The 24,799-nt window shown below is 39.7% G+C and overlaps 1 protein-coding gene across 1 annotated transcript in view; it reads right to left on the minus strand.

Annotated features, from left to right (window-relative positions):
• Positions 1 to 923: 923 nt before the first annotated feature.
• bub1 (BUB1 mitotic checkpoint serine/threonine kinase) overlaps positions 924 to 24,799 on the minus strand; it is a 35,448-nt gene continuing 11,572 nt past the window's right edge. Inside the window, exons 11-27 of the mRNA XM_079584217.1 lie at positions 24,685 to 24,777; positions 22,740 to 22,783; positions 22,540 to 22,656; positions 21,982 to 22,083; positions 21,178 to 21,259; positions 21,021 to 21,090; positions 20,152 to 20,326; positions 20,010 to 20,076; positions 17,935 to 18,746; positions 14,628 to 14,777; positions 13,531 to 13,631; positions 12,691 to 12,852; positions 10,598 to 10,755; positions 10,332 to 10,509; positions 9,171 to 9,277; positions 6,017 to 6,208; positions 924 to 1,048 (exon numbers count right to left, since the gene is read on the minus strand). Coding sequence (XP_079440343.1) covers positions 1,015 to 1,048; positions 6,017 to 6,208; positions 9,171 to 9,277; positions 10,332 to 10,509; positions 10,598 to 10,755; positions 12,691 to 12,852; positions 13,531 to 13,631; positions 14,628 to 14,777; positions 17,935 to 18,746; positions 20,010 to 20,076; positions 20,152 to 20,326; positions 21,021 to 21,090; positions 21,178 to 21,259; positions 21,982 to 22,083; positions 22,540 to 22,656; positions 22,740 to 22,783; positions 24,685 to 24,777 — 2,644 coding nt within the window. The 3' untranslated portion in view covers positions 924 to 1,014. The remainder of the gene's footprint in view (positions 1,049 to 6,016; positions 6,209 to 9,170; positions 9,278 to 10,331; positions 10,510 to 10,597; positions 10,756 to 12,690; positions 12,853 to 13,530; positions 13,632 to 14,627; positions 14,778 to 17,934; positions 18,747 to 20,009; positions 20,077 to 20,151; positions 20,327 to 21,020; positions 21,091 to 21,177; positions 21,260 to 21,981; positions 22,084 to 22,539; positions 22,657 to 22,739; positions 22,784 to 24,684; positions 24,778 to 24,799) is intronic.

Raw genomic sequence — 24,799 nt, forward strand, 5'->3', positions numbered from 1 at the left:
ACGGGGCTTCTCGGGTGCCCCAGTATGGTCCCAGGTCCCAGTGTAGCCTCGTGGGCAAGTGTGCCGACGTGCTTCAGGAGACCCGAGTTTGAGTCTCGACTCGTGGATCTTTCCTGATCCCATCTCTTCTGCCTCACTTCCTGTCTAGCTACTGTCCTATCCTAATAAAAGGTGAAAATGCCAAAAATATTTTCTATATAAATATATAAAAGTAAATACACTTATGGTAGGCTATATTGCTTGTATGTTTTGAAGACACTAATGAATATGTAATACACTTGTAACACAAATAAAATACACTTTAATATCACTAATCAAACATGTAATTAGTCCCTACACAGGCATATACTTAAAGTATACTAAATATACTTGAAGTTGTTCCAATTTAGTACACAAAAGTACACTAAATACACTTAAAGTTATGCTTTACTACAATTTAATTACAACTAAAATATACTTAGTATAAAATTAGTTGTTTCAAAATAGCACACTCAAGTTAGCACACTTGAAGTATACTGAGTCTGGCTGCAAGTATACTTAACATATTTATTTTTCACCAGGGAGGTTCAACTAATTTCATTTAATATACATGTAAACTTTAACACATTTTTATTTAACTGTAAATAACAGAATTAAGAGTCTAAAAACATATTTTTTTTCTTATTTCTGCAAGAATATTATTTTTTAATCTTTTCCTTTGTAACATTTTTTTTCTTTAAAATCACAAGAATTTGTTGCATCTTTCTGCAGATCAAACTCTAGTATTCACAGTGCTTGAGTCTTCTTCAGAGCTTACTCATCTTCTGTACACTATGTGTCCGCCTGATGTTGAGTGCACGTGTCTCGTGTGTGTGTGCAGATGAAGCATCGGCCCTGAGGGGCTCCTGAGAGCCTCCGTGTGTCCGAGCTCCACGCCACACGTTCTCAGACTGCTCTCTATAATCTCTCAGTCTCGGCTCTGAGTTCAGATGAATGAGCATCACGGGCCGCTGTGTTAGTTATTCAGATCCTTCATCACAGGACCTCAGACTGGCACACAGGGGACTTTCTGTAAGGAGGCAGTGAGTGGGAAAAAATTACAGAAATATTTTTTTTTTTTAAAGAAACAAAAGAACTGTTATGAAATATGAGCAGAAAGTGAGTAAATCACTTGTTTTTCTAATCTAGAGTAACACGGTCCTACAGCGACACCAGCAGATGAAGTTTCAGAGAGAGACACATTTATTTTTTTCATGTGATTTGATCAACCCAATGTGAACTGGTACTGTATATAATTAGATAAAACAAAAATCTATTTTTCCATCTATTACACGAGATGTTTATATTGAGTGGTTTTGGAGAAAATTTTATTTTTCAGGGGCCCTTATTTATATATTGCATAGAAACCAGCTTACATTTGATCTTAAGATCACGTTTATCATTCCTCGTTATTTTAAACGGAAGAAATCGCCACCTTCGATTCACTTAACCCATAATGGAAAATATTTTTTTATGCAATTGCTTTACTGTCACTTTTGCTTTACTGTCACGTTTAATGAAGTCCTTGCTAAATAACAGTATAAAATTCTTTAAAAAAGGGGGAAAAAACAGTGATTCAAAAAATTGGAAGGTAATTTAAATGCATTTACACATTCTTGGTGCTATTGTACACAAGAAGACAATCATTTTAGTAGTTACATTTTTTTTTTTTAAATGTACATTTTCTATTAAATTACTTAACACCATCCCATTTTAATATTAAAATAATGCCACAGTCAAGATGAAAAATGTCATTAACTTAATAAATTTTTTCTCAAAATGTTTTGTAAATAATATGTCAAGTTAACTGACTGCTATGTAACTGTTTCTGTCAACAAGGGTAAGTCATATCCATTCAATTCTACAAAAAAACAACAACAACATGATCATCTCACAGTATCAAACACCCACATGATCATCACACATTGTACAAAAATCTGTTATGATAAGTGAATCAAGGACACACTGTGAATATATATTTGATTTTATAAACTAAACTTAATTTACTCTCTATCCAATTTCTTTGCCCAGTATGAATTGACCAAAATAAAAAAAGTTATATCACCTTTTGGGAGTAAAACTCAGAAGACGATTCATTTATCTAGATTTCACTCAGCCTAATTAATAACATATTTATGAACCGTGATGAGCTGTAAGTGTGTATGGATACAGATCACTCGTTTGTGTCAGTGATGGTCATTGGTAATGTCCAGATCTACAGTGCAGCACATGGTCAGTTTATTAGGCCTCTGATGTTCATGGGCATTATGTCAGTCATAACCTTCATAATGTAAGGTAACAGAAGAGCAGTAAGTCACTGAAATGGCAGCCGCTCTTGTACAGGATTATTCTACATCTGTTCTGCTACTGGAAATCAATGCAGCTTTAATCATTCAGCTTTCACTGCACACGTAACTTTACCTTTGTTTGTAAAAAGATGTACACATAAAAAAATATCAATATTTCAGACGTCATCAGTGTTCACAACCAGAGAACATGGAGAATGTAGAACAGGTTCAGTTAACACATGGATCATCACAGCAGGATAGTAGAAAACAACATTATCCCGCAGATGCAGCTCCAGAGATAGTTGCAGTGCTGTAAACTACACCTGTACAGGCACTGAAGGACGAGCACATGACTGAACTCATTCTGAAGACGCCACATGCTGACACCTACTGGTCAAAATACTGTAAACAATACAAAAACTCAGCAGAACCCAAACATGAGGAATCCAAACAAGATCCACTACAGGAAACATACATATTTGGATATTTAATTTTGAAAATGTTTGCTGCTCCTACTTCTCCTTCAAACTACTTTTTTTTTCTTTGCATTGTTATAAAATCTGACTGAGAAACGCACAGGAATCCCAGAGTACCTGTACTGTACCTGTGCACATGGCAATAAACTGAACTTGAACCAAATCTAGCTAACCCATACACGACTAAACGAAGCCTCGTCTGCAGGATCAGCGTGGGGATCTCGATACTTCTGAACACACTGATGCGACACAAAAGATCCGCAAAGGTTCTGAAGCTTCATGACAGTGAGCTGTTAAAATCACACAGCACATATGTCTCCGAGATGTCTTTTAAAGAAAGAGAAAACATCTCGTGTATAAACGAGAGAGATCCTCAATTCCTGTAAAAAAAAATATATATATATTATTGTATTCACTTACAGTTTTTATTATGAACTAGAGATGGCCAAGGAGTTTTTTGTATTGTGATACAAGTACAACAAGGCATTATGCGTGTATTATATTGCATTGCCGGTAATAGAACATTCTATTTTATTCAAGATTGTTTGTAGGGCATTATGCATGAATTATAGTGCATAAGAATGCAAAAATCACACTGAAAAAAAACGAGAGAAAAAAAGAAAAAAAAACGCCCCATATGTAATGACCTCAAATAGTTATTTAATTTATTTCATTTCCTTGTTTATTGTAGATAATTTGCACTAATATAAATGTAAAGGGTATAAATATAGAAAGCCTCAGAAAATATGTATACTGTTGGGGGCGCTGTTAGAAGAAAAGACTAGTGAGTAAAAACGGGAGAGAAGAAGCGCAGTTAACGCATGTTCTGTTGTTGTTCATGTTAAAACTTTCAGCCCCAAAATCTGTCGCAGAAAACAAAAGAGAAAACAACCGGGGCGAATAAATCTACAGAAAAGAAAAAGTTGTCGTTGTTATAGTCCAAGGGGGCAACACATACAATCAGGTACAAATAATGACCTTTTAATATCAATACGTTTCACACATTAGAAAGAATAAATGTCTGAATTTATGATTTACAAAAATGTTTTTCACCACTATGTTAAGACTGCCCCTCCAGACACCCGTGGGACAGTTGCCATCATACGTTTATAACAATAATATCTTAGTCTAAACCTAAAGTAGTCTTGACTAACTATATATCAATTGAAAGCTTTAGTATTCATATTTGGAGACTGATTTTCAAAAGAAATGACAGAACAATAGATAAATAGCAATATATTCTTCTTTTGTGATGTGGTATCAAACTATAGAGTCTGAATCTTCTGTAAGTGTTTTAGAGATTGAAGTACCAAAATATTAACCTAAATAACCAAACCAAATATTACCATTACTGCCCAAACTAATTCAGGTCACCGCTGGAGTCTGTCTGGTGGAGGAGTGTGGGTGCGCACTACACAATCTTATACAATATCAACCAAACATTTGGCACACAACTTGTTGAGATATTTAGCTTTCATGTTCTTGAAGTTTTAGAGTTGAACATGTTTTGCACAATATACTGTAAATAAAATATATATTTTACATTTTCATCTGTAACTGTACAACGTTTTTTTACTCCTACAGTAATCTGTTATGTGTTCCCTTTAAAAAGATACCAAACTTAAGACTGTACTCTAGATGGAAAAGTCATTTTCAAGTCTATATGCTCAGTAACTGGGACAGACAGTTAACAGGTAAAGCAACTTTTTATTTGAACAAACTTTGAAAATATAAAGCTGTTAAATTGAGCAAGACACCGTCACTGCAGGACTCGAATTGAAGAGCTGTGTCACACAACTGTTCTGTATTTTGGGTCTGTACAGTTGCTTTGAACAGCTGTCTATACGGGTCACACTGACCCACGAACAGCAAGATCATGTAAAAAAAATTCTGTCATGTTTTATATTGCATTGCATATAATGTGAGCTGGTCCACCAATCTAAAATTAAGAAACCCCTAGAAAACAGTAAAAAACAAAACAAAAAAACAACAACATAGTAACATTGTGTACACGTGTGTACATTTAAGATAGGCTACTTAATTTATTATTCCAATAATCCAAATATGATACTAAATCCCACTGAAAAAAGGGCTTCCATTTGTGACGTGCCATCTTTGCATTTGAACTTTGCACATTTTAAACAGTACACGCATTAGCTGAATAAATGTTAGCCAATACAAACATATTTATAGAAAACTGTTGACAATGAATCGACAGGACCAATAATAGCAAAACGAATCACTTATTCTAAAAAGAATATCAAGTTAGACGAATCTGACATATGAGGGCTGTGTTAACGCGCTAGTTTTCATACAAAATAAATATGTAACAATTAGGTACTTTTGTTATTATTAGCACAATAACATAACACATGCAGGCTACGTTTCTCAACACTGAGAATGAACAAATAAACGACTATTTCTCCAGACGCTCGCGCTTATCAGTAATCCACAAATCACAGCACTTTCATGATCACTAAGCCATAGCGATTTCACATTTATTATTCAGCATTACTTGAGCATTTTATAATTTGCATGGCTGAATGATGTCTTCCTCTTATCCAAGAGTGAATAACAGTGTATTTTAAAATAATCCATGCGATCACTCCCATGTGATCATCGAATCCAGAGGATTCAGTTACCTCAATACAATATTTCAACTTTCCTGCAGCCCGTTTACCTTCAGGAGTCAGAAGTACCGTGACTACTGTAACGTTAACTGTCTTCGATTATGAAATCAGTCAGATGGCGGGAGAGGAAGCGGGATCGAGCGGGATTCTGTATAGCTGTCGATTTTCAGTCTCTTTTTAATGATAGGCCTTACACATCTGTCAATCATCCCGGCTTGCTATTTGGGGAATGAACCCTGCACGATGATTGGTCGAACTCTTCTTCTTTTGCTGTTGTTTGATTTGCAGACTGCACGTGCACAGAGGCGTCACCAGGTTTTTGCGTAGTTTAGAGTGACAAATCCTACCAGCGTACTTTGAGGTCAAAATGCCTGCCCACAACGCAAAATGCGTACAGGTTGGCAGGTCTGAAGTGTAATCTAGTGACAGAAACTGCAAACACAAGTGGGTTTGAGAACCAAGATTTATTGAAATCTACAAAAGGCTTCCTTGACTTTTTTTTCACAACTTAAAATAGTGACCGTAAAACAACAGTATGGATGAGCACAAAGAGCAGTCTGTAGTGCATCACCCTGCACACACACACACACAGCAGGGGCATCACCTGCGCGAGGATCGGGACTCCAGGATCTGCACCACCAGCCGGTTCTTCAGCGAGCGCAGTTTCCGGCTGTAGTTCTCCTGCAGGACGGTGTCGAGGTGCAGGCGCAGGCGCTGGAGGCACGGCAGAGAGCGGCAGTCCGGCACGTTCAGCAGCGTGTGGAACAAGTCCTGCCACAGCTCCGCGTGAACCATCCTGAGAAACAGAACAGGACAGTCGTGTTTAAAGAGAGAGAACAGGACAGTCATGTTTAAAGAGAGAGAGAGAGAACAGTACTGTCGTGTTTAAAGAGAGAGAGAACAGTACTGTCGAGTTTAAAGAGAGAGAACAGTACTGTCGTGTTTAAAGAGAGAGAGAACAGTACTGTCGTGTTTAAAGAGAGAGAGAACAGTACTGTCGTGTTTAAAGAGAGAGAGAACAGTACTGTCGTGTTTAAAGAGAGAGAGAACAGGACAGTCGTGTTTAAAGAGAGAGAGAGAACAGTACTGTCGTGTTTAAAGAGAGAGAGAACAGTACTGTCGAGTTTAAAGAGAGAGAGAACAGTACTGTCGAGTTTAAAGAGAGAGAGAACAGTACTGTCGTGTTTAAAGAGAGAGAGAGAACAGTACTGTCGTGTTTAAAGAGAGAGAGAACAGTACTGTCGAGTTTAAAGAGAGAGAGAACAGTACTGTCGTGTTTAAAGAGAGAGAGAACAGGACAGTCGTGTTTAAAGAGAGAGAGAGAACAGTACTGTCGTGTTTAAAGAGAGAGAGAACAGTACTGTCGTGTTTAAAGAGAGAGAACAGGACAGTCGTGTTTAAAGAGAGAGAGAACAGTACTGTCGTGTTTAAAGAGAGAGAGAACAGGACAGTCGTGTTTAAAGAGAGAGAGAGAACAGTACTGTCGTGTTTAAAGAGAGAGAGAACAGTACTGTCGTGTTTAAAGAGAGAACAGTACTGTCGTGTTTAGAGAGAGAGAGAACAGTACTGTCGTGTTTAAAGAGAGAGAGAGAGAGAGAACAGTACTGTCGTGTTTAAAGAGAGAGAGAGAACAGTACTGTCGTGTTTAAAGAGAGAGAGAGAGAGAGAACAGTACTGTCGTGTTTAAAGAGAGAGAGAACAGTACTGTCGTGTTTAAAGAGAGAGAGAGAACAGTACTGTCGTGTTTAAAGAGAGAGAGAGAACAGTACTGTCGTGTTTAAAGAGAGAGAGAACAGTACTGTCGTGTTTAAAGAGAGAGAGAGAACAGTACTGTCGTGTTTAAAGAGAGAGAGAACAGTACTGTCGTGTTTAAAGAGAGAGAGAACAGTACTGTCGTGTTTAAAGAGAGAGAGAGAACAGTACTGTCGTGTTTAAAGAGAGAGAGAACAGTACTGTCGTGTTTAAAGAGAGAGAGAACAGTACTGTCGTGTTTAAAGAGAGAGAGAGAACAGTACTGTCGTGTTTAAAGAGAGAGAGAACAGTACTGTCGTGTTTAAAGAGAGAGAGAACAGTACTGTCGTGTTTAAAGAGAGAGAGAGAACAGTACTGTCGTGTTTAAAGAGAGAGAGAGAACAGTACTGTCGTGTTTAAAGAGAGAGAGAGAACAGTACTGTCGTGTTTAAAGAGAGAGAGAACAGTACTGTCGTGTTTAAAGAGAGAGAGAGAACAGTACTGTCGTGTTTAAAGAGAGAGAGAACAGTACTGTCGTGTTTAAAGAGAGAGAGAGAACAGTACTGTCGTGTTTAAAGAGAGAGAGAGAACAGTACTGTCGTGTTTAAAGAGAGAGAGAACAGTACTGTCGTGTTTAAAGAGAGAGAACAGTACTGTCGTGTTTAAAGAGAGAGAGAACAGTACTGTCGTGTTTAAAGAGAGAGAGAACAGTACTGTCGTGTTTAAAGAGAGAGAGAGAACAGTACTGTCGTGTTTAAAGAGAGAGAGAGAACAGTACTGTCGTGTTTAAAGAGAGAGAGAGAGAACAGTACTGTTGTGTTTAAAGAGAGAGAGAACAGTACTGTCGTGTTTAAAGAGAAAGAGAACAGTACTGTCGTGTTTAAAGAGAGAGAGAACAGTACTGTCGTGTTTAAAGAGAGAGAGAACAGTACTGTCGTGTTTAAAGAGAGAGAGAGAACAGTACTGTCGTGTTTAAAGAGAGAGAGAGAACAGTACTGCCGTGTTTAAAGAGAGAGAGAACAGTACTGTCGTGTTTAAAGAGAGAGAGAACAGTACTGTTGTGTTTAAAGAGAGAGAGAACAGTACTGTCGTGTTTAAAGAGAGAGAGAACAGTACTGTTGTGTTTAAAGAGAGAGAGAACAGTACTGTCGTGTTTAGAGAGAGAGAGAACAGTACTGTTGTGTTTAAAGAGAGAGAGAACAGTACTGTTGTGTTTAAAGAGAGAGAGAACAGTACTGTCGTGTTTAAAGAGAGAGAGAACAGTACTGTTGTGTTTAAAGAGAGAGAGAACAGTACTGCCGTGTTTAAAGAGAGAGAGAACAGTACTGTCGTGTTTAAAGAGAGAGAGAGAACAGTACTGTCGTGTTTAAAGAGAGAGAGAACAGTACTGTCGTGTTTAAAGAGAGAGAGAGAACATCACTGTCGTCTCCGAGTGTTCAGCGCTGGCGAGTGCATCACCTGTCACTAGGGGTGTAACGATACTCTCACGTCATGATTCGATACCACCATATTGAACTCACAATATCATATTATTGCGATAATCAAGACATGGTAAAAACTTAATTTTTTTTACTGTTGATGTAAATGCTAGATTTGACATTACATTGTGTGTGTAAATGAATAGGCTGGACTTGGTGCTGAAACCCAAAGCACAGGACAATAGAGACACCAGAATAACAATATTCATGATCCTGAAGCTGAAAATACTGAATTATTTAGACGAATAAGCTTTCACTCTTTCACTGACTAGATATATTTAAAATAATGTAGGCCACTTTTTACTGGTAACATCAGAAATTTGGCATTATCAGAACCCACACATATGCCCCCATTGCATTATTATACATTATATTCAACATTATATATAGTAGTTGAATGTAGTACTGACACTAAAACTCTGAAAACTTGAATTTTTATTTTGGGTGAACTGTACACAATACAGATTGTCATTATCCACAATACATATAGTTGGATTTTTTTATTGCGATATATTGTGACACCCTTCCTGTCACACGTGATCATCTCACCTTTTGAACACGCCATTGGTCCTCCAGACGCCGGCTTCCTCCTTCACTTGCATGTAGGTCCCGAACAGCATACAGTACACGGTGCCGGCGATGCCGAAATAATCCGTCTGTTAGAGGAGACGACAGCACAATAACCCAGAATGACTGCACTGATGTCAATGCTACAGAAAAAACTAATGTCATCTCTACATGACAAACGTCGTTCAGGCAAGAATTCAAACAAACTACGGCAAGTAAATCCCATGTTAGTACTCAATTTTATATCGTTGATATTTAAGCTTTCATTTCTACAAGCTTGAATTAAGTAAAACCTACTGAACTTTTCTAATATTGGCATTCCCATCATGCACTAGGGCATGAATAATTAATAAGGTTAATTTTTAATTTAAGGTATTTACACTGTTTTACCATTGCTTCTTTTGTTAGGTTTGGTAAAGTGACATGGAGTTACTTTTCTACTCAAAATAACAAATACTCATAAACAAGCTATTGATAAACAAGCTAGATGTTTCTAAGTAAAAGATTTACTTTGAAAGTGTAGTTAAATTCAGTTGTATTATTTAATTAAATATTATATAATACATTTTTTACTCAAACAATACAAGTTAAATATTATTAATATTTACTTAAATTAAAAGTTAAGTGTCAATTAAATGTCAAATGAATGTTAAGTTCAATAGTAAGTAGATTTTACTTGATAACAGGCAAGTTGTACAGAGCAGTAGCAGTAAAATTTACATAAAATGCGTTAGTGAAATGTGGAAATGTGCAGTGAGGATTAGCTGAGGTGACGCCAGCAGACAAACGGCTAGTAGTGACATCAGCGGCAATCCACTGGTCACTCAAGTGGCACACCCGTTTAAATTATATTAAGCCTTAAAAGTTCTGCATAATTAAGGGTGAGTTATTAAAAAAACAAAAGCTATTCTTTTATATTTATTTTGAATAATTTTGGAACAATATCGTTATTATAGTTATCGTTCCTGGTGTAAACGGGCCTTAATGCTGATAATTCTGTCATTTATACACCCTCATTTAATTTTCCACTGTGAAACAAGAAACAAATTTGAATACAGCATGATGCAGCTCTTTTTCATGCATCAGATCATAGTGACCAAAAAGGTCTACAGTAAGATCAAGTGTACTACGAGTGATGGTTACCTGGTAGCTCCAGGGTCGTCCGCTCAGCATCTCCACACACTGGAAGCCCGAGGTCATGCACTTGGCAGTGAATGCAGTGTCTTCTGGGAAGAGTGTCATGTCGATGCTCTGGCCAAGGTCGATGAGAGCCAGGCCGTGCTGGAGGTGATCACGCTCAAAGCAGTCGTTCTCCAGGAACCTACACACACACACACACGGGTCAGTCATTGAGCGGCAGAACACACACACACGGGTCAGTCATTGAGTGGCGGGACACACACACACACCTCTCTCCCAGCAGGAAGTTGTCTGGCTTGATGTCGGCGTGTATGATGTGGGCCTGGTGCAGCTGCTGGACCATGTGGAGGATGCAGACGGTGAAGTAGAGAACCAGAGGCTGCGGCAGCACCTTCTCACTGCGGCTCTTGTACAGGTTTATAGCGCTCTGGACGAAGACAAAATCCATTCATTATTTATTCATTAATAGCCAACATTAAGATTTAACAATAAAAGTATATACCCTGCCTTTCAAAAGACTTTTTTATGTTTATAATTTTTTATATTTATTTGATCAGAAATACAGTAAAAACAGCGAAATATTATTCTAATGTAAAACAGCTGTTTTCTGTGTGAATATATAGTAGTGTCATTTATTCCTGTGATCAAAGCTGAATGTGTCACATGATCCAGGGCCCGAATTTCGATTTTTATGAGGAGGATATTTTTTTATTTGAAAGGGGGGGTATTTCATATTAAAGCAATATAATCCGCGAAAAATAACTTTAGTTACTGGCGAGCTGTTTGTGAGGCAGCTTTACTGTATGTGCGCACGCAGAGAAACCATCTCTCAGAGAGCACGCGAGCACTGGATAGTTTAAAATCGTTAGAGTGTTAAAACTGATAAGACTTAAAAAGACGTGCAAATGGTAAACTTTAATCACGATGCACTGCTGGCCCGATTGTGCAAGTGAATACTCCGTCATGTTATCGCCTGCAGCGCTGGACGCTTGGCTTGAGCAGAGAGAAGACGCAGCACCGCTGAACACTCACGCCGTTTGTGCAATTGCGTCTCGCAGATAGGTTTAAATATACTGATTTGATTTTATAATCTGTGTGGGTTCATTTACTAATACAACCTACATGCTAAAGCGAATCAATGGTAGCGGCAATTTTAAAAAAAAGTGGAAGACCTGCGGGAATTATTAGAACTATGCACAATCCCGCGCCGTCATTCCAGCCCTGTGATCCTTCAGTAATCATTCTAATATGATGATTTGAAGGTTTCTTTGATGAATAGAAAGTTCAAAAGTACAGCATTTCTCTGAAATAGAAAGTGTACATTTGCATAAGCAAAAACAAATAAAAAAGGTGACATCGCTTCTAACAGTCAGTGTTATTTTATAATTATTCATATACTATGTATTAACTCACTTTGGCTGCTATATTTTCAACGTGCTTTTGTCATTTCTATTGCTTTTTATTTATTTATATATCCTAAAAAGTCTCTTGCCGACTCACCTACTTATACTATGCCCTAAAAGTATGTACTGTTTTACAGAAGAAAAAGTACATAATTTTGAGTGAAGCAGAAGAGTACACAAACTTTGGGACATACTATCACGTCACACTCTGTCGCTTAGTTACATACCGGTACGTGCAATCTGTCAATGTTTAAACTGGCCGGTCAATCATCTTCTCAGTTAAAATCCTCCACATTCAATTCAATTTCATTTCCTTAAGTTTTGGAGAGAAAGGTAGTCGCACTGATCTGCCAGTCATGGGTCTTTCATTCGGAGACATGTTTGCATAATGATGCACTTAAAAGTTAATTGACCAAACGCATCGTTATAAAAGTTCAATGCGGTTTTAGATTAAATATATATGTGGATAACATTTAATAAATATATTTTTGCCAGGTTAGATAGGCTACTGATTATTAATCACCCAAACCCCTTTATCTAAACCGCTCTGCTTAACCATCGGTCTCGCACATCCGTCATGTTGGAAGTTTTTTTTTTTTTTTGACTTTTTAAGTGGTTTGTAGTTCTAATCGAATCCTCATCCATAGCGCAATGGATTGTGGGCAATATTAGCCGTTAGAGTAAGCATCGATAGTAGTAGACCGTCCGGGTATCTTTGGAATACTCATTTCAACATACATTTGGGACACACTGATTCTAATTTCGAATACCATTCAGGACGGATAGTTTGGAAATTGGGGCGCAGCGTCTCGCTCTCTCCCACTTTCCCCACGGCTATATCAACACGATACACGAATGCACCATTTTGTGTTTATGGACAAAATCGGTTGTTTCCTGGCCAGATGAAGACCTGGCCTTCATGTTTGAGGACAGTTAAGGTGATTGGCTGAGAGCCTCACCAGCAGTGTGCCACAGTTGTGCAGCTCTCCGATCAGGACGCTGCCGTTGGTGAAGAGATGGGCCGAGTATATGGTGTTGAAGAGGTGGCGTACGCTGGGCTGCAGACGGGCGTTCAGCTGGCTGTCCATGTAAAACTCCCACGGGTTCGCTGGCTTCTGCACCTATGAGGACAGCAGAGGAGGAACACAAGCTACTGGACATGTCCATCTCAAGACAAGGCGGCTATTAGCTCAGTTTCTGTAGCACATCAGGCTCAGAGTAATGTGCATAACTATCTTTAGATTAAAGGGGCTAATTTTCATTTTTGGGTGAACATCCATGATTTACTCACCCTGAAGCCTTCCTAGGTGTATATGACATTCTTCTTTCAGACGAACACAATCAGAGTTATATTTTGATGAATAGAAAGTACGGCCGTCTGCCGGAAGCTAGTTATTTAGTCGATAAAGTTTTAAATATGGATATTTTTCTTACACGAACACATCGCTTCACTTCAGAAGGCCTTTATTAACCCCCCAGAGCCGTTTCGAGCACTTTTATCAGGGATGGATGCGCTTTGATGTTTTTCCAAAAAAAATATACCCATTAACTCCCATTATAAAGCTTGGAAGAGCCAGATTTTTTTTTAATATAACTCTGATTGTATTCGTCTGAAAGAAGAATGTCATATACACCTAGGATGGCTTCAGGGTGAGTAAATCATGGGCTAATTTTCATTTTTCATTCTATCCCTTTAACACACCTTCTCATTTTAAAAAGTGAAACTTTGCGAGTGCTGTGTGATTCTCATGCAAACGCAACACTAGTATCTCTGTATCAGATGTGTGTGTTCTCGTCACCTTGAGGATGAGTTTGCGTGTGGTCATGAGGTTGGTGGCCTGGTAGACTGTGGCGAACGCTCCCTGTCCAAGAACAAAGTCCACTCGCAGCGACTCTCCAGCTGAGGGGACACATGAAGACACGTTCAACTCAACACTGACCTCGTTCAGCACAGTCACTGCAGGAACTGAACATCACGGGATGACATCGGTTCACTCTCACGCGTTACACAGCTTCCGCGAGAACCAATGAGGTTTGTTACGATCTCTATGAACTTTTTGAAGCGTTAAATTGGTAGTTGCGTAGCCGTCAATGGAGGGACAGAAAGCTCTCCTTTCATCGGGGTTCGTATAGATACTGTAAAATCTAGTTCCAGAACTTTTTTTTCCCCCAAGGACTACAATCAGAAATCTAATTTATCAAACAATATCTTTATTATCTTTTAAATTCTAAAAAAAGGCAAATGGATAAAATAAACTAATAAAACAAAATGGAACAAATAAAGTGCAGCAGATGCAATGACTGGTAACTTTAACCTTTGAAAGGATACTATGACAAAGATATCGCTTTCCTTATTCAAACGGATTTTTTTTTCCTCCTCCCATGATATTATGATTGACTTGAAGAATAAAAGCTCTATCATATACTTAGATAGTTATATGAGCAATATCACTCATAGCCATGTGAAATGCCTCTATCTATATCAGCGGGATTGCAGCGTTCATTTTGTGTGAAAAGATTGTTTTATTAATTAAATTAAAAATATATTTTGCATAGTGTCTTTCGATAATTCAAGCACTTTAAGCACTTCTTCATAAAAATGGCTGTTTTCAAGGGTTTTCCAGGACTTAAAGTACTTGAATTTGACTTGTGCAAAATTTTAAGCACCATGTATGAACCATGTTTCATTAAATATACACCTTTTTTGTGTTTCGAAGATGAACAAACGCTAATGGGTTTGGAACGACATGAGTGTGTGTAAATGATGACATCTGTTCATGTTTGGGAGAACCCTTTAACCGAACACGCTGTAGTTACAGTGACTGTGGAAGAGGCGAGTCTAATAAAGCTTGTCAGGTGAACGGCGCTGACAGGAAGGCAAGGAGCTGTAGATTACCGATCTGGACGGTCATCTTGGGGGTGATGGTGGGCAGCCGGCAGCTCCAGACGGTGAGGTCGGGGTGTGAGGAGAGGGGAGGCTGCAGGTTAGACAGCAGAGACACGATCAGCTCCTCGTCCCAGGGGTCCGACACCAGCTGAACACAGCCTGCAGAAACACCACATGAGCATCATAAACACACGTGTACGGTGAAGTCTTCGCTGCATGATCTTCCCTGGCTACCTGTGGCATCACGCATTCACTGTCAGATGTTACTTCTAACATTTTAGCACCTCCACATCAGCCTGATCTACTTTACCCTGCACGGTCCGTAAGATCAGCTGCACTTGGGGTTTTTTGCCCCTTGTTTTCAGTTGTCCACTGTAGGAGGAAGGTTATTTAGTGTTAAAGGTCCCATGACATGGGGTTATTATATTATTTTATAATGTTTCCTGGGTTGCCCTTATAATGTTAGTATGTTTTTTAGATAGAAAATAGTCATAATTTAGAAACAAAAGGCATTTTTCCTAGCCCAGTTTTAGCCTCTGATTTGAACGCTCTGTTTGAAGGGGCATGTCTGTGTGAGACTTCAGTGTAACCGGCCACTGCTGTGATTGGCTGACATGCTTGCATATGTAATAGCTACTTATTACATGTGAAACTCTCTCGAATACTTTTACTACAGTTACTATACGTTTTTACTATTACAGCTATCGAGATTAACAAATCGTCAGAAGTTTTTAAGTATTTAGATCTATTCCCATCACATAAAATGTTGCCGTGATGAGCATTGCGCAAGCAGATGAGTCTGTTGTTGATCGCGAGAATGAAGATCTTATCATTGCAACGCAGTTTCTGCACTCTCTATAATGCTTTCACCAATGCAAACACGATGATGTAAATACAGTAAGAGCTTCATGTGCAGTGTAACGTGCGTCATTGATTTCAGAACGAGTTTGGCAAGTGTCCAGATAAACTCGATCCCGCTGTGTCCATGAGAAAATGAGCTAGGAAGTAGGAACGCGTGCGCACGATTCCTACAAAGATTGTTCTTTGATCGCTTTCTGTATATAATTTATTCACAATTTAAATACGATTATTTTCATCCTACTAAAAGAAACGATGTGAAGTTTATATTTTAGTCACTGGCTTGACTTACTGAGGCATAAACAGCAGTATTGAACGATTTGAGAGAAAGATTACCTGTCTGAACTTGAACAATTACACATCAGAAAGTGTTGCTCGGCTCGATCGATTTATTTTCAGACGTTCGTCGAGGCCAGCTCTGTGACCCAAGTTGAGGAAACAGTCGTCGGTGAAATGTTTGCCGCAGACATGCAAAACTTTGGGGAGTTGTGTCGGCGCATTTCCAGAGAAAATGAAATGAATCCACTGGTTCTTCTGGGGCTTGGATGCAGGAACTAAAAAAAGGCTTCGGTGTTCATTTGTACATCCAATTATTGAGCAATTATTATGCTTCGCTTGCTCAAAAGCCATGATATCTCCGTGGACAAACTAAAATCGCGCGCACGCGTTCCTACTTCCTAGCTCATTTTCTCATGCGGGAAATATTCTCTGGGCGGGCAAAGCAGAGAAAGGGGAGGTAACATTTCCTCCGTATGACGTCATAAGGAGGAGATTCAAGATCAGCCCGATTGAGCTTCCACTTTCTCAAAGGCAGAGAAAGATAGCAAAAGCTCGATTTACACCGATTGAAATTTCTAGAAATTTGGGGACCATATAAAGTAGTGGTGTCAACAATAATCGATTCGGCGATGCATCGCAATGCGGGATATGCACGATTCAGCATCGATGCGGCAAAGTGCCATAATCGATTATGTCACTGTTTATTTTCTGGCCTTGAGTTGGACAATAAAGTTACTTTCGTGGGCATAACAACAACAATCAAGACGGCTGAGGCGGAGGGAGATGACCGCGATAGACGGGTAATTAAAAACGCACCCAAAGCTTGGAAAAGCGGACATCTGGGCACATTTCGGATTCTACGAAGTTAATGGGAAACTAAACAAGACGAGGCTGAACACAGGAGCGCAACTTCGCGGCTGAGACACGAATAGACTAACATAAAGCTTTTACTCTTAAACACAAAAGGCACGTCCATTTGAATAAAAAAATAATATTAATTAAACAAACCAGATCAAGAGCAAAAACTAAATAAAGTGCATAACTGAAAAATAAAGCATAGGCTCAAAACTAATACAAACAGTGGCACTGCGCATTGGGCTCCAATAATTATTTTCCGTCTTCTAAAAAAAAAAATGCTGCCACACTGCCGATGTCTTTGTTGACATGGTAGAAGAGGACTGACTATGAATTAAACGGTCTCTCAATTAAATAAATAATATTTTGCAAACCTTCTAGCCTAATTTCTTCAGTCTGTCTCTCTTCTCCAGTGGGTTGGGCTAATCCAAAAGAAGTGAAAACAAGGGGGGTGTTCTGAAGACACACTGTTACCTGTGAAACAGCGGTGCTCTGAAAACACCCCCATTTGCAATTAGTGCTTTCCACCTGAAGAAATGAACGCGCAAAACGAATAAAATGAACGCGGGAAAACTGATGAAATGAACGCGCAAAACGAATGAAATGAACGCGGCAAAACGAATGAAATGAACGCGGCAAAACTGATGAAATGAACGCGGCAAAAAATCGACCAATCAGAATTTTGGTCAAGCCAGAACGTATCGACCAATAATCGACTAATAGACTGGGAGATTACAGCCCTAGAAAGCAGTGATTTATGTTTTCTTTTTCAGGTTTGAAAATGCCATATCCAATACCCTGTACCATTCAATTTTATTTTGTTTAATGACATTTATGTCAAAGATACAGGAGAGTGATAATACACACATAGCAGCCAATAAAATCTGTTGTTCAATATATGACTGCTTGTATTGCCGCATGACTGATGAAAAAATTGCCTTGTTGTGTGCAGTAGAATTTTGATGCATCGCAATGCATCGTAGAATCGAATTGAATCGAATCGTTACCTGGTGAATCGTAATCGAATCGAATTGTGAGGGCAGTGCCAATGCACACCCCTAATATAAAGGCTAGGGGAACTCATATTAATGTTAAAAAACCTCAAAAAGTGAACATTTCATGTCATGGGACCTTTAATGCTCCTAAATTATGGAATTCACTTCCCCTTACACTTTGTAATATCTAATCTGTGGCTACCTTAGACTGAGCTAAGACATATCTATTTAACATGTACTTTGGATAATATGTGTCCTTATGCGTGTAAATGTATTGTAAGGTACGATGTAAAGCGACTGTGAGCTACGGAGAGGCATAAACTGAATACCTGGTTTGGATGTGTCCATGGGGCTCATGGGAGCACTGGTTTTCCTGCAGCTCTGCGATGGGCTGGTCATGGCCTCCAGATCCGGTTCTGTGGTCCGCTGAGGGCTGTCAGCGCTGAACCAGTCTGGGCTCCTGCACGCCTCCTTAGGGGACTGTTTTGGACTCATTAAAAGAGATGCATGCAACATCTGAAGTGCTTTCACACCTGATTTCCGCTGCTGGAAGGATTTTTTGGGAAGCAGAACGGCCCTTTCCTCCAGCATGTCTAGATCCCGCTCCACCACCGGCTCTGGGACCGCCCACAGGAGGTCTGTTTCGGGGACTTTCTCCGGGCTCTGGTAGACGGTCCAGACCGGCTGAGCGGCTACAGACACCGGAGCCGGACTCATCATGACATCGAGATCCGGCTCTGCTGCGTGGGTCGAGCCGTCCACCTGGAACCAGTTCAGTCCCGCGGCAGCTTTCGGGCTCACGAGGACGTCCTGCTCCTCCAGGGGCGTGCGCCTGTGAAAGGACCCCTCGGGCAGGAGAACATCCCTGACCGCCGGCTCTGCAAGCGTGTGCTGTTTCTCCGGGCTCTGGTAGATGCTCCAGCTCGGTCTGCTCATGGACTCGTCCTGCGTCCGAAGGGCTGTGTGGTCGGGGAAGGACAGGGCGGCCAGCGGGTGTCTGCTGCTGCTACAGCTGCTCTGGGCCAGAGAGAGCCCAGGAGTCTGAGCCAACGACACGCCCTCGCCCACGATCGTGCCCTGAGCCCTGCTGACGTCCAGCTCAGACGGCTTCTCCTCCACTGGACTCTGCTCCATGATGGGACTGCACACAAAACACACAGACATCGGCTCACACAGCAGGAAGACAACAGAGACACAGACTAAATCTATTGAGTTTATATCAAACTTCTAGGCCTGGTTTCACAGACAGGTATTAGAATAAGCCAGGATTAGGCATTAGTTTAATAAGGACATTTAAGTTGCTTTTTCTTAGAAAGAAACATTACTGGTGTGCAGGGTTTGAAATGAACTCCGTCTGAATGTGTTGGGGAACGCTGTCAAATCATGAGCCAATATGACTGGTTCCTTATGTTTACTCACTTTGCTGGGGAAGTTTGTGTTAAGACAAATCTGCGCAGATTTAGCATAAATATTCAAGAGTCATCATGATATATTAAATACAGCGTATTGCACAGAATCTGATCATATCTGGCTTACTTGAACACACACGTCACTACGCAACAAATAGCGACAAACTTGTTAATTTGCATTGAAGCAATAGCGAAGATTAAAAAGCATTTGGTTAAAAAGAAAAGACATTGCTATTTTTTATAACATCCTACATTTTTTTGTGAATTTTTTATATTTTATGTATTGATCTGTCCAACTAAAATAAATTTTTGGTGAGGAGGATGAAAGAGGAAGGGAGGAGATGCTGATGACACGATTTTGTTTTCAGAAATGAATGTATGAAATCCAAATTTTATAATATATACAAGTTCAACTTTGATGAACTTTTACTTCAAATGTTGACTACTTTATATAAGCTGTGAGGCACTTAAGCTGGTTTATTTGACGTTTTCCTTATAAATGTATATATATCGTAAGAGAAACAAATATATATTAATAAGAAAAAAGGGGGGAAAAAAGAAATACACATACTTATATTTTCCCTTATATATCCCTTTCATTCATGAATTATAGAAAACATTATCTAGATTAAGACTATTTTTATTACTTTAATATGTTAATAAAATATATTCAAAATTTGGTTACACTATTTTGATTGTCGACTTAAGACATTCTACTATCTAGAAGTAACTGGTCAATTAACTCTCAGTATAGTTTTATAGACTGTAAGTTTAGGGTTAGTAGAATAAGAGTAAGTAGCTTAAAGTCAGTAGAATGTCTAAAGTGGACCATCAAAATAAAGTGCTAAATAAAAAAATCTTACTGACCCCAAACAAAAAATGAGATCAAGTCCATGTGTCTCCATGCGTTTATAGATTTAACCGTTCAAATGACCTGACTGAAACAACACTCTCCAGCAGATGTATAGAGTGTGTGTGTTCAGTGAGGAGCATACCTGAGTTTAGTGGGCTGCCGCACATAAGGGTTTTCCTCCGACCCACTGACGGCCACTGCATTTTCCTCTGAGAGAACACAGACACATGTCAACACAAGAGCAGCAGACAGACAGTGATGCGAGACGTCCTGCGGTGGAATACCTCGGCCCTGCTCCAGGTCCCAGACGTGCGGCGCATGAGGGTGGAGGGGTGTGGACACCAGGTGGGCGGACAGGGAGAAGTCACGCGTGTGGTTGGGACACGGGCCGACCGAGACGTTCCTCGCTCCCCACACGGTGCTCTCATCCGTCATGGACTCTGCGCTGACCGGAGTGTCCTAATAAAGACAAACACCGTCAAGGAGGAAACATCCCGAGACCACACAGACTGGGAGATAGCAGGGGGATTACTGGCCTCTATAGCCATCTTAACATCCCACGTTGGGAATTTAACTTGTGCACAAAATTGGTTTCCATCCCATGTGTTGAAGAGAACAAAATCTCCACTTCCTGGCAAACGGGCACAAAATATCTGATAAATGTAAGTTTCTGCAATGTGGCCGTTTTCCCTCCATCATAAACGAGTCTCTCAGAGCGTCAGATGAAACACAGTGAACTCTGTGATGTTCTCCGGCGTTCGGATGCTGGTGTTCGGGAACACACTCATGTGAGACGCTTCTGGAGGGAATTAAACCAAATCATTCTGATCGCACACTTTGACTCCGGCGTTTCAGAAACACCAAACCAACATCTGAGATGCTGCGATGCCATTGGTCCGCTGCTTACTCCAATCACAGCTGACACTGAGTTTTTAGTTGCGCATCGAGAGATGTATCCAGTAAATCCGTTTCAATCTTTGTTTATGAGCATGTCTTATCTAATAAAACATTTATCCACCTCAATTGAGTGCATAAGTTTAATGTGCATTTTCTGAATTCAGGCACATCTTGGGAGTTTCCATCTGGTGTTTATTATGCAATCTCCCAAAATTCCCATAAAAATAGGTATTTGGAAACAACTAGCAATGCTTACGTTGGCTTTGGACGGTGGTATTTCCGTCAGCGCTCGGGTCACGGCTGGTTCGTTTCGGGCCTGATCAGAACTGAAGGACAGAACACAGTCAGATCTCTCTCTCCGTGAGTGAGTGAGTGAGTGAGTGAGTGGTATATTACTGAAAGAGTGAACTCACCCTGCGTTCTCCTGCTCATCTCGGTCCTGGTAAATCATGAATGGAGTCGTACCGGCTGCTGCAACACACGAGGGGGCGCTGCCTGAACACACAACACCACAGTCAGAGCACTGTTCTTCAAGACAAACACGGTTCACACTTCATACAATTTATTTAAAAATCAGATTACTCAATCATCAAAATAATTGGTTGATTAATTGATTACAGACCTAGTTCTGATTGATTAGTTAGTTATTTCCAATGGCCTGACGATTAGTGCTGTTGCACTTTACAAGCATGATCAAGTGTGTGTGTGTGTTCTAGGATCTTTTGACTGACAAAATTCCAGCCACCGGAAACACTAACTGATAAAGTGAGTTGTACAAAACCTTTCTTTTTAGTACATTTTGTGTACACAAACAATGTTGTCAATGCTGGAGTTCATGTGTTTCATGTTGTGTCGAGCCTTCTTAGTGTTTTAAAAATAGCGATTTTGATGCCATCATAGAAGTGCCCCATGCACTCCCATTCAAAAGGCATTTTGACCGAAAACAGAAAATGCGGTCAATCTTAAAAGTTGAGTTTCCATTCTAATTATGCTTTTACACGAAAGTTTAAGTTATATATAAAAATCGAATAAAATTAAGAAAGTAAAAGTGCAAACAATGCCCTGACAACTGCCATCATTACACAGGACAACACGTGGAAGCCTGAGGAAGTGATTTACTGTTTGATGATGCTTAAGAGACACGAGAATTATCTGAAACCATTAGATGAGTTAGAGATGTGGAGTGTGTGTGTGTGTGTGTTCAGAGCAGGACTTACTAATTCTGCAGCTCTTCTCGAAACTGTCCTCCGGCTGAACGATGCTGTTGAACATTGTCTCCTGGAGGAGGGTGGGCGCCTGAAACATGTCCATGATAAAACCTGCAGGACACACACGTAAACAATACCAGCAGTGCACCAAATTAAGCAACAAAAACGCTGTACTTTTTTTAAATGAAAAAGCTCCAGTTATTCTCTATATCAGTGTCAGTGTTTCTGAACTTCTGAAACGCCTCCATTGTAGTCTCGAGTTTCTTTCGGGAACGAACACGTCACAATATTCCTCATTATAATAATTCATACGCAGAATAAAGAGGCAGGGGGCCTAGTTGAGTTAGTTAGTAGTGTGTTAAACTGGCAGTTATGGTAAGTGGCTGGACATTTCCCAAACACACTTGAAGCGCTCAACCAATCACAACACACTGCTCCAGCCGACCAATCAGAGCACAGTGTGTTTTTCAGAAGGAGGGGCTTCATAGAGACCCACACGTGGCCCAAGTGAACATGTGATCTCACGTTTTGAATCAGGTGTGTGTGTGTGTGTGTGTGTGTTCTTACCCAAAGCCTCACGTGTGTTGACAGTGGGAGAAGGGAGAACACGGGACGGTGTGGCCTGAACGAAACCCAGAGAGGAGTTTGGAGTAACATGAGAGTGATTGAAAGCCCCACATGACGCTGAGAGATAGAGATAGAGATAGAGAGTGAGTGCACTTCCAGCAGCTCTACAGGACAGAGTGAACATGAGGAGAAATACTCACTGTCTGTAACATTTCCATCCGCATCCCCCTGATCACACCCAGCACTACAGACACACAAACACACGTCACAACCGCATCAAATCAACATTCATCTCACAATACTTTATAGTTCAAACTTTTCAACTTGCCAGGATATTCTTATACTTTCAACGTAGTGCATTCGGTTTCTCTTTAAATAAACTAGCAAAACATACACGTCACAATGTTTCAGCACATCAGGAGGTGTGCACATTCTTCATTGAGCACTTTCTCTCGACTCTGTTAAACTTGGAAGAGTTCAGGAGAAGCACATCAGAAAGTCAGTCCAATAAAGGCTAAAATCATCACTTTGATCAAACAGTTTGTTCAGTAAACCACTTCGATTTTTAAAACACTGGTTTGTTCTTTTTTCCCTACTGTATTGACTTCTAGGGCTGATCCGAATACCATTTTTTGAGCTTCGAAGCTTCGCTGGTAATGAGCATCGAATATTCGAAGCTTCGGAGAGAGGGGGCTAAATATATTATCTCTAATAAAAGCAAAAATCTCTATGTGTCTGTCTGTTTGTTTGCATTTTGATTATTTTGAGAACCTTTCATCCAAACAAATTCACAAGGGAGTGCAGTGTCATATTTGGTGCAATATAGATAGACCAGACACATTTAGAATTAATTAACTTTTAATAAACACAGAACAGCGCGAGGAAGCGCGCGCGCATCGGCATCACATATGAGGGCTTAATAACGTCCCGAGTATGGAGACTTCACTAATGATATAAAACACACACACACAGATCTGTTATCTTAAGAAATATTTTTAATAAGGTAGTCTATATTTTTATCACAACAAATTACCGACACAGGGTAGATTAGATTTAAATAAAAAAATAATTAAATTGAAATAAAGAGAAACGAAATAGAAATAAAGAAACTAAATTTAAATATAGAAAAACGAAAAATAACTGGATAAACTGTAACAAAGAACATGGTAGCAGCAAATAATAACAATTTCAAGCATCACACATTTAAATTAACAGTTTAATTAAAATAAAATAAATTCCCTTATATCGAATAAAACAAACACACAGTAGGGTAGATTTAAATAAAGAGAAACGAAATTTCAATAAATTAAAACGAAAGTTATTTCTCTCTTTATTTTCTCCGTTATTGGTTTTCGGAACTGTAGTAGCTGCTGTGAAGTTTTTGGTGTGGTTGAGGATGTTGATTGCTGCGAACGCGATACTTGGGGATGTACCTATATAGACAAATTATTATTAGGCTGGGTATTTTTTGCAAGTGACATTAATTATAAGAAATTTAAGTGCACATTTTTATCACGTGTAAAATGGCGGATAAAAGCAGCGCATAGAAGCCTATACTTACAGAACTCAGGTGATTCTTCAAGCTTGATGTGCTGTTATGGTAGGCCAGTTTCAAATCGCATTTTTGACACACTGCCTTTGTTTTGTCCTCACTTAATTCAAAGTTCTCCCACACAGATGAAGTCTTCGGCATTTTTGTGTTCTTTTCGCTGTGACGGTAGTAATGAAATTCAACATGGACGGGCGCATCGCTGCGTCGCGCATGACGCGACATGACCTGATGTCCCAGTAAAATCTCTAAGTCTCCTATATTTTGAATTTGCAGTAGATTGATTTAGATTGATAATAATAGCAGGTAAAAAAAGATTATAAGAGAGTATTATATTTTGAACACATTCAAGCGCAAATGCGTTTTGAGGGGGGTGCCAGGTAGTGCAAAAAAAAACGAATATTCGATTTTCAACTTTTCAAATCGAATGCCAATCCACCGAACGAATATTCGAATATTCGGGTTCAGCCCTATTGACTTCACAACGAGGCAGGTACAGAGGCGGACGTGTAGTGGATGGATGTTGTGTGTGTGTGTGTGTGTGTTACAGTGGACGTTGTGTGTGTGATACAGTGGATGTTGTGTGTGACACTCACAGATCTGTGTTCTCAGGTTGTGTGCAGCTGCTGCTCTGGATCAGGGATGTTGTGTGTGTTACAGTGGATGTTGTGTGTGTGACACTCACAGATCTGTGTTCTCAGGTTGTGTGCA

Source organism: Phoxinus phoxinus (genome assembly GCF_949152265.1).
Source record: "Phoxinus phoxinus genome assembly, chromosome: 16".
NCBI lineage: Eukaryota > Metazoa > Chordata > Actinopteri > Cypriniformes > Leuciscidae > Phoxinus > Phoxinus phoxinus.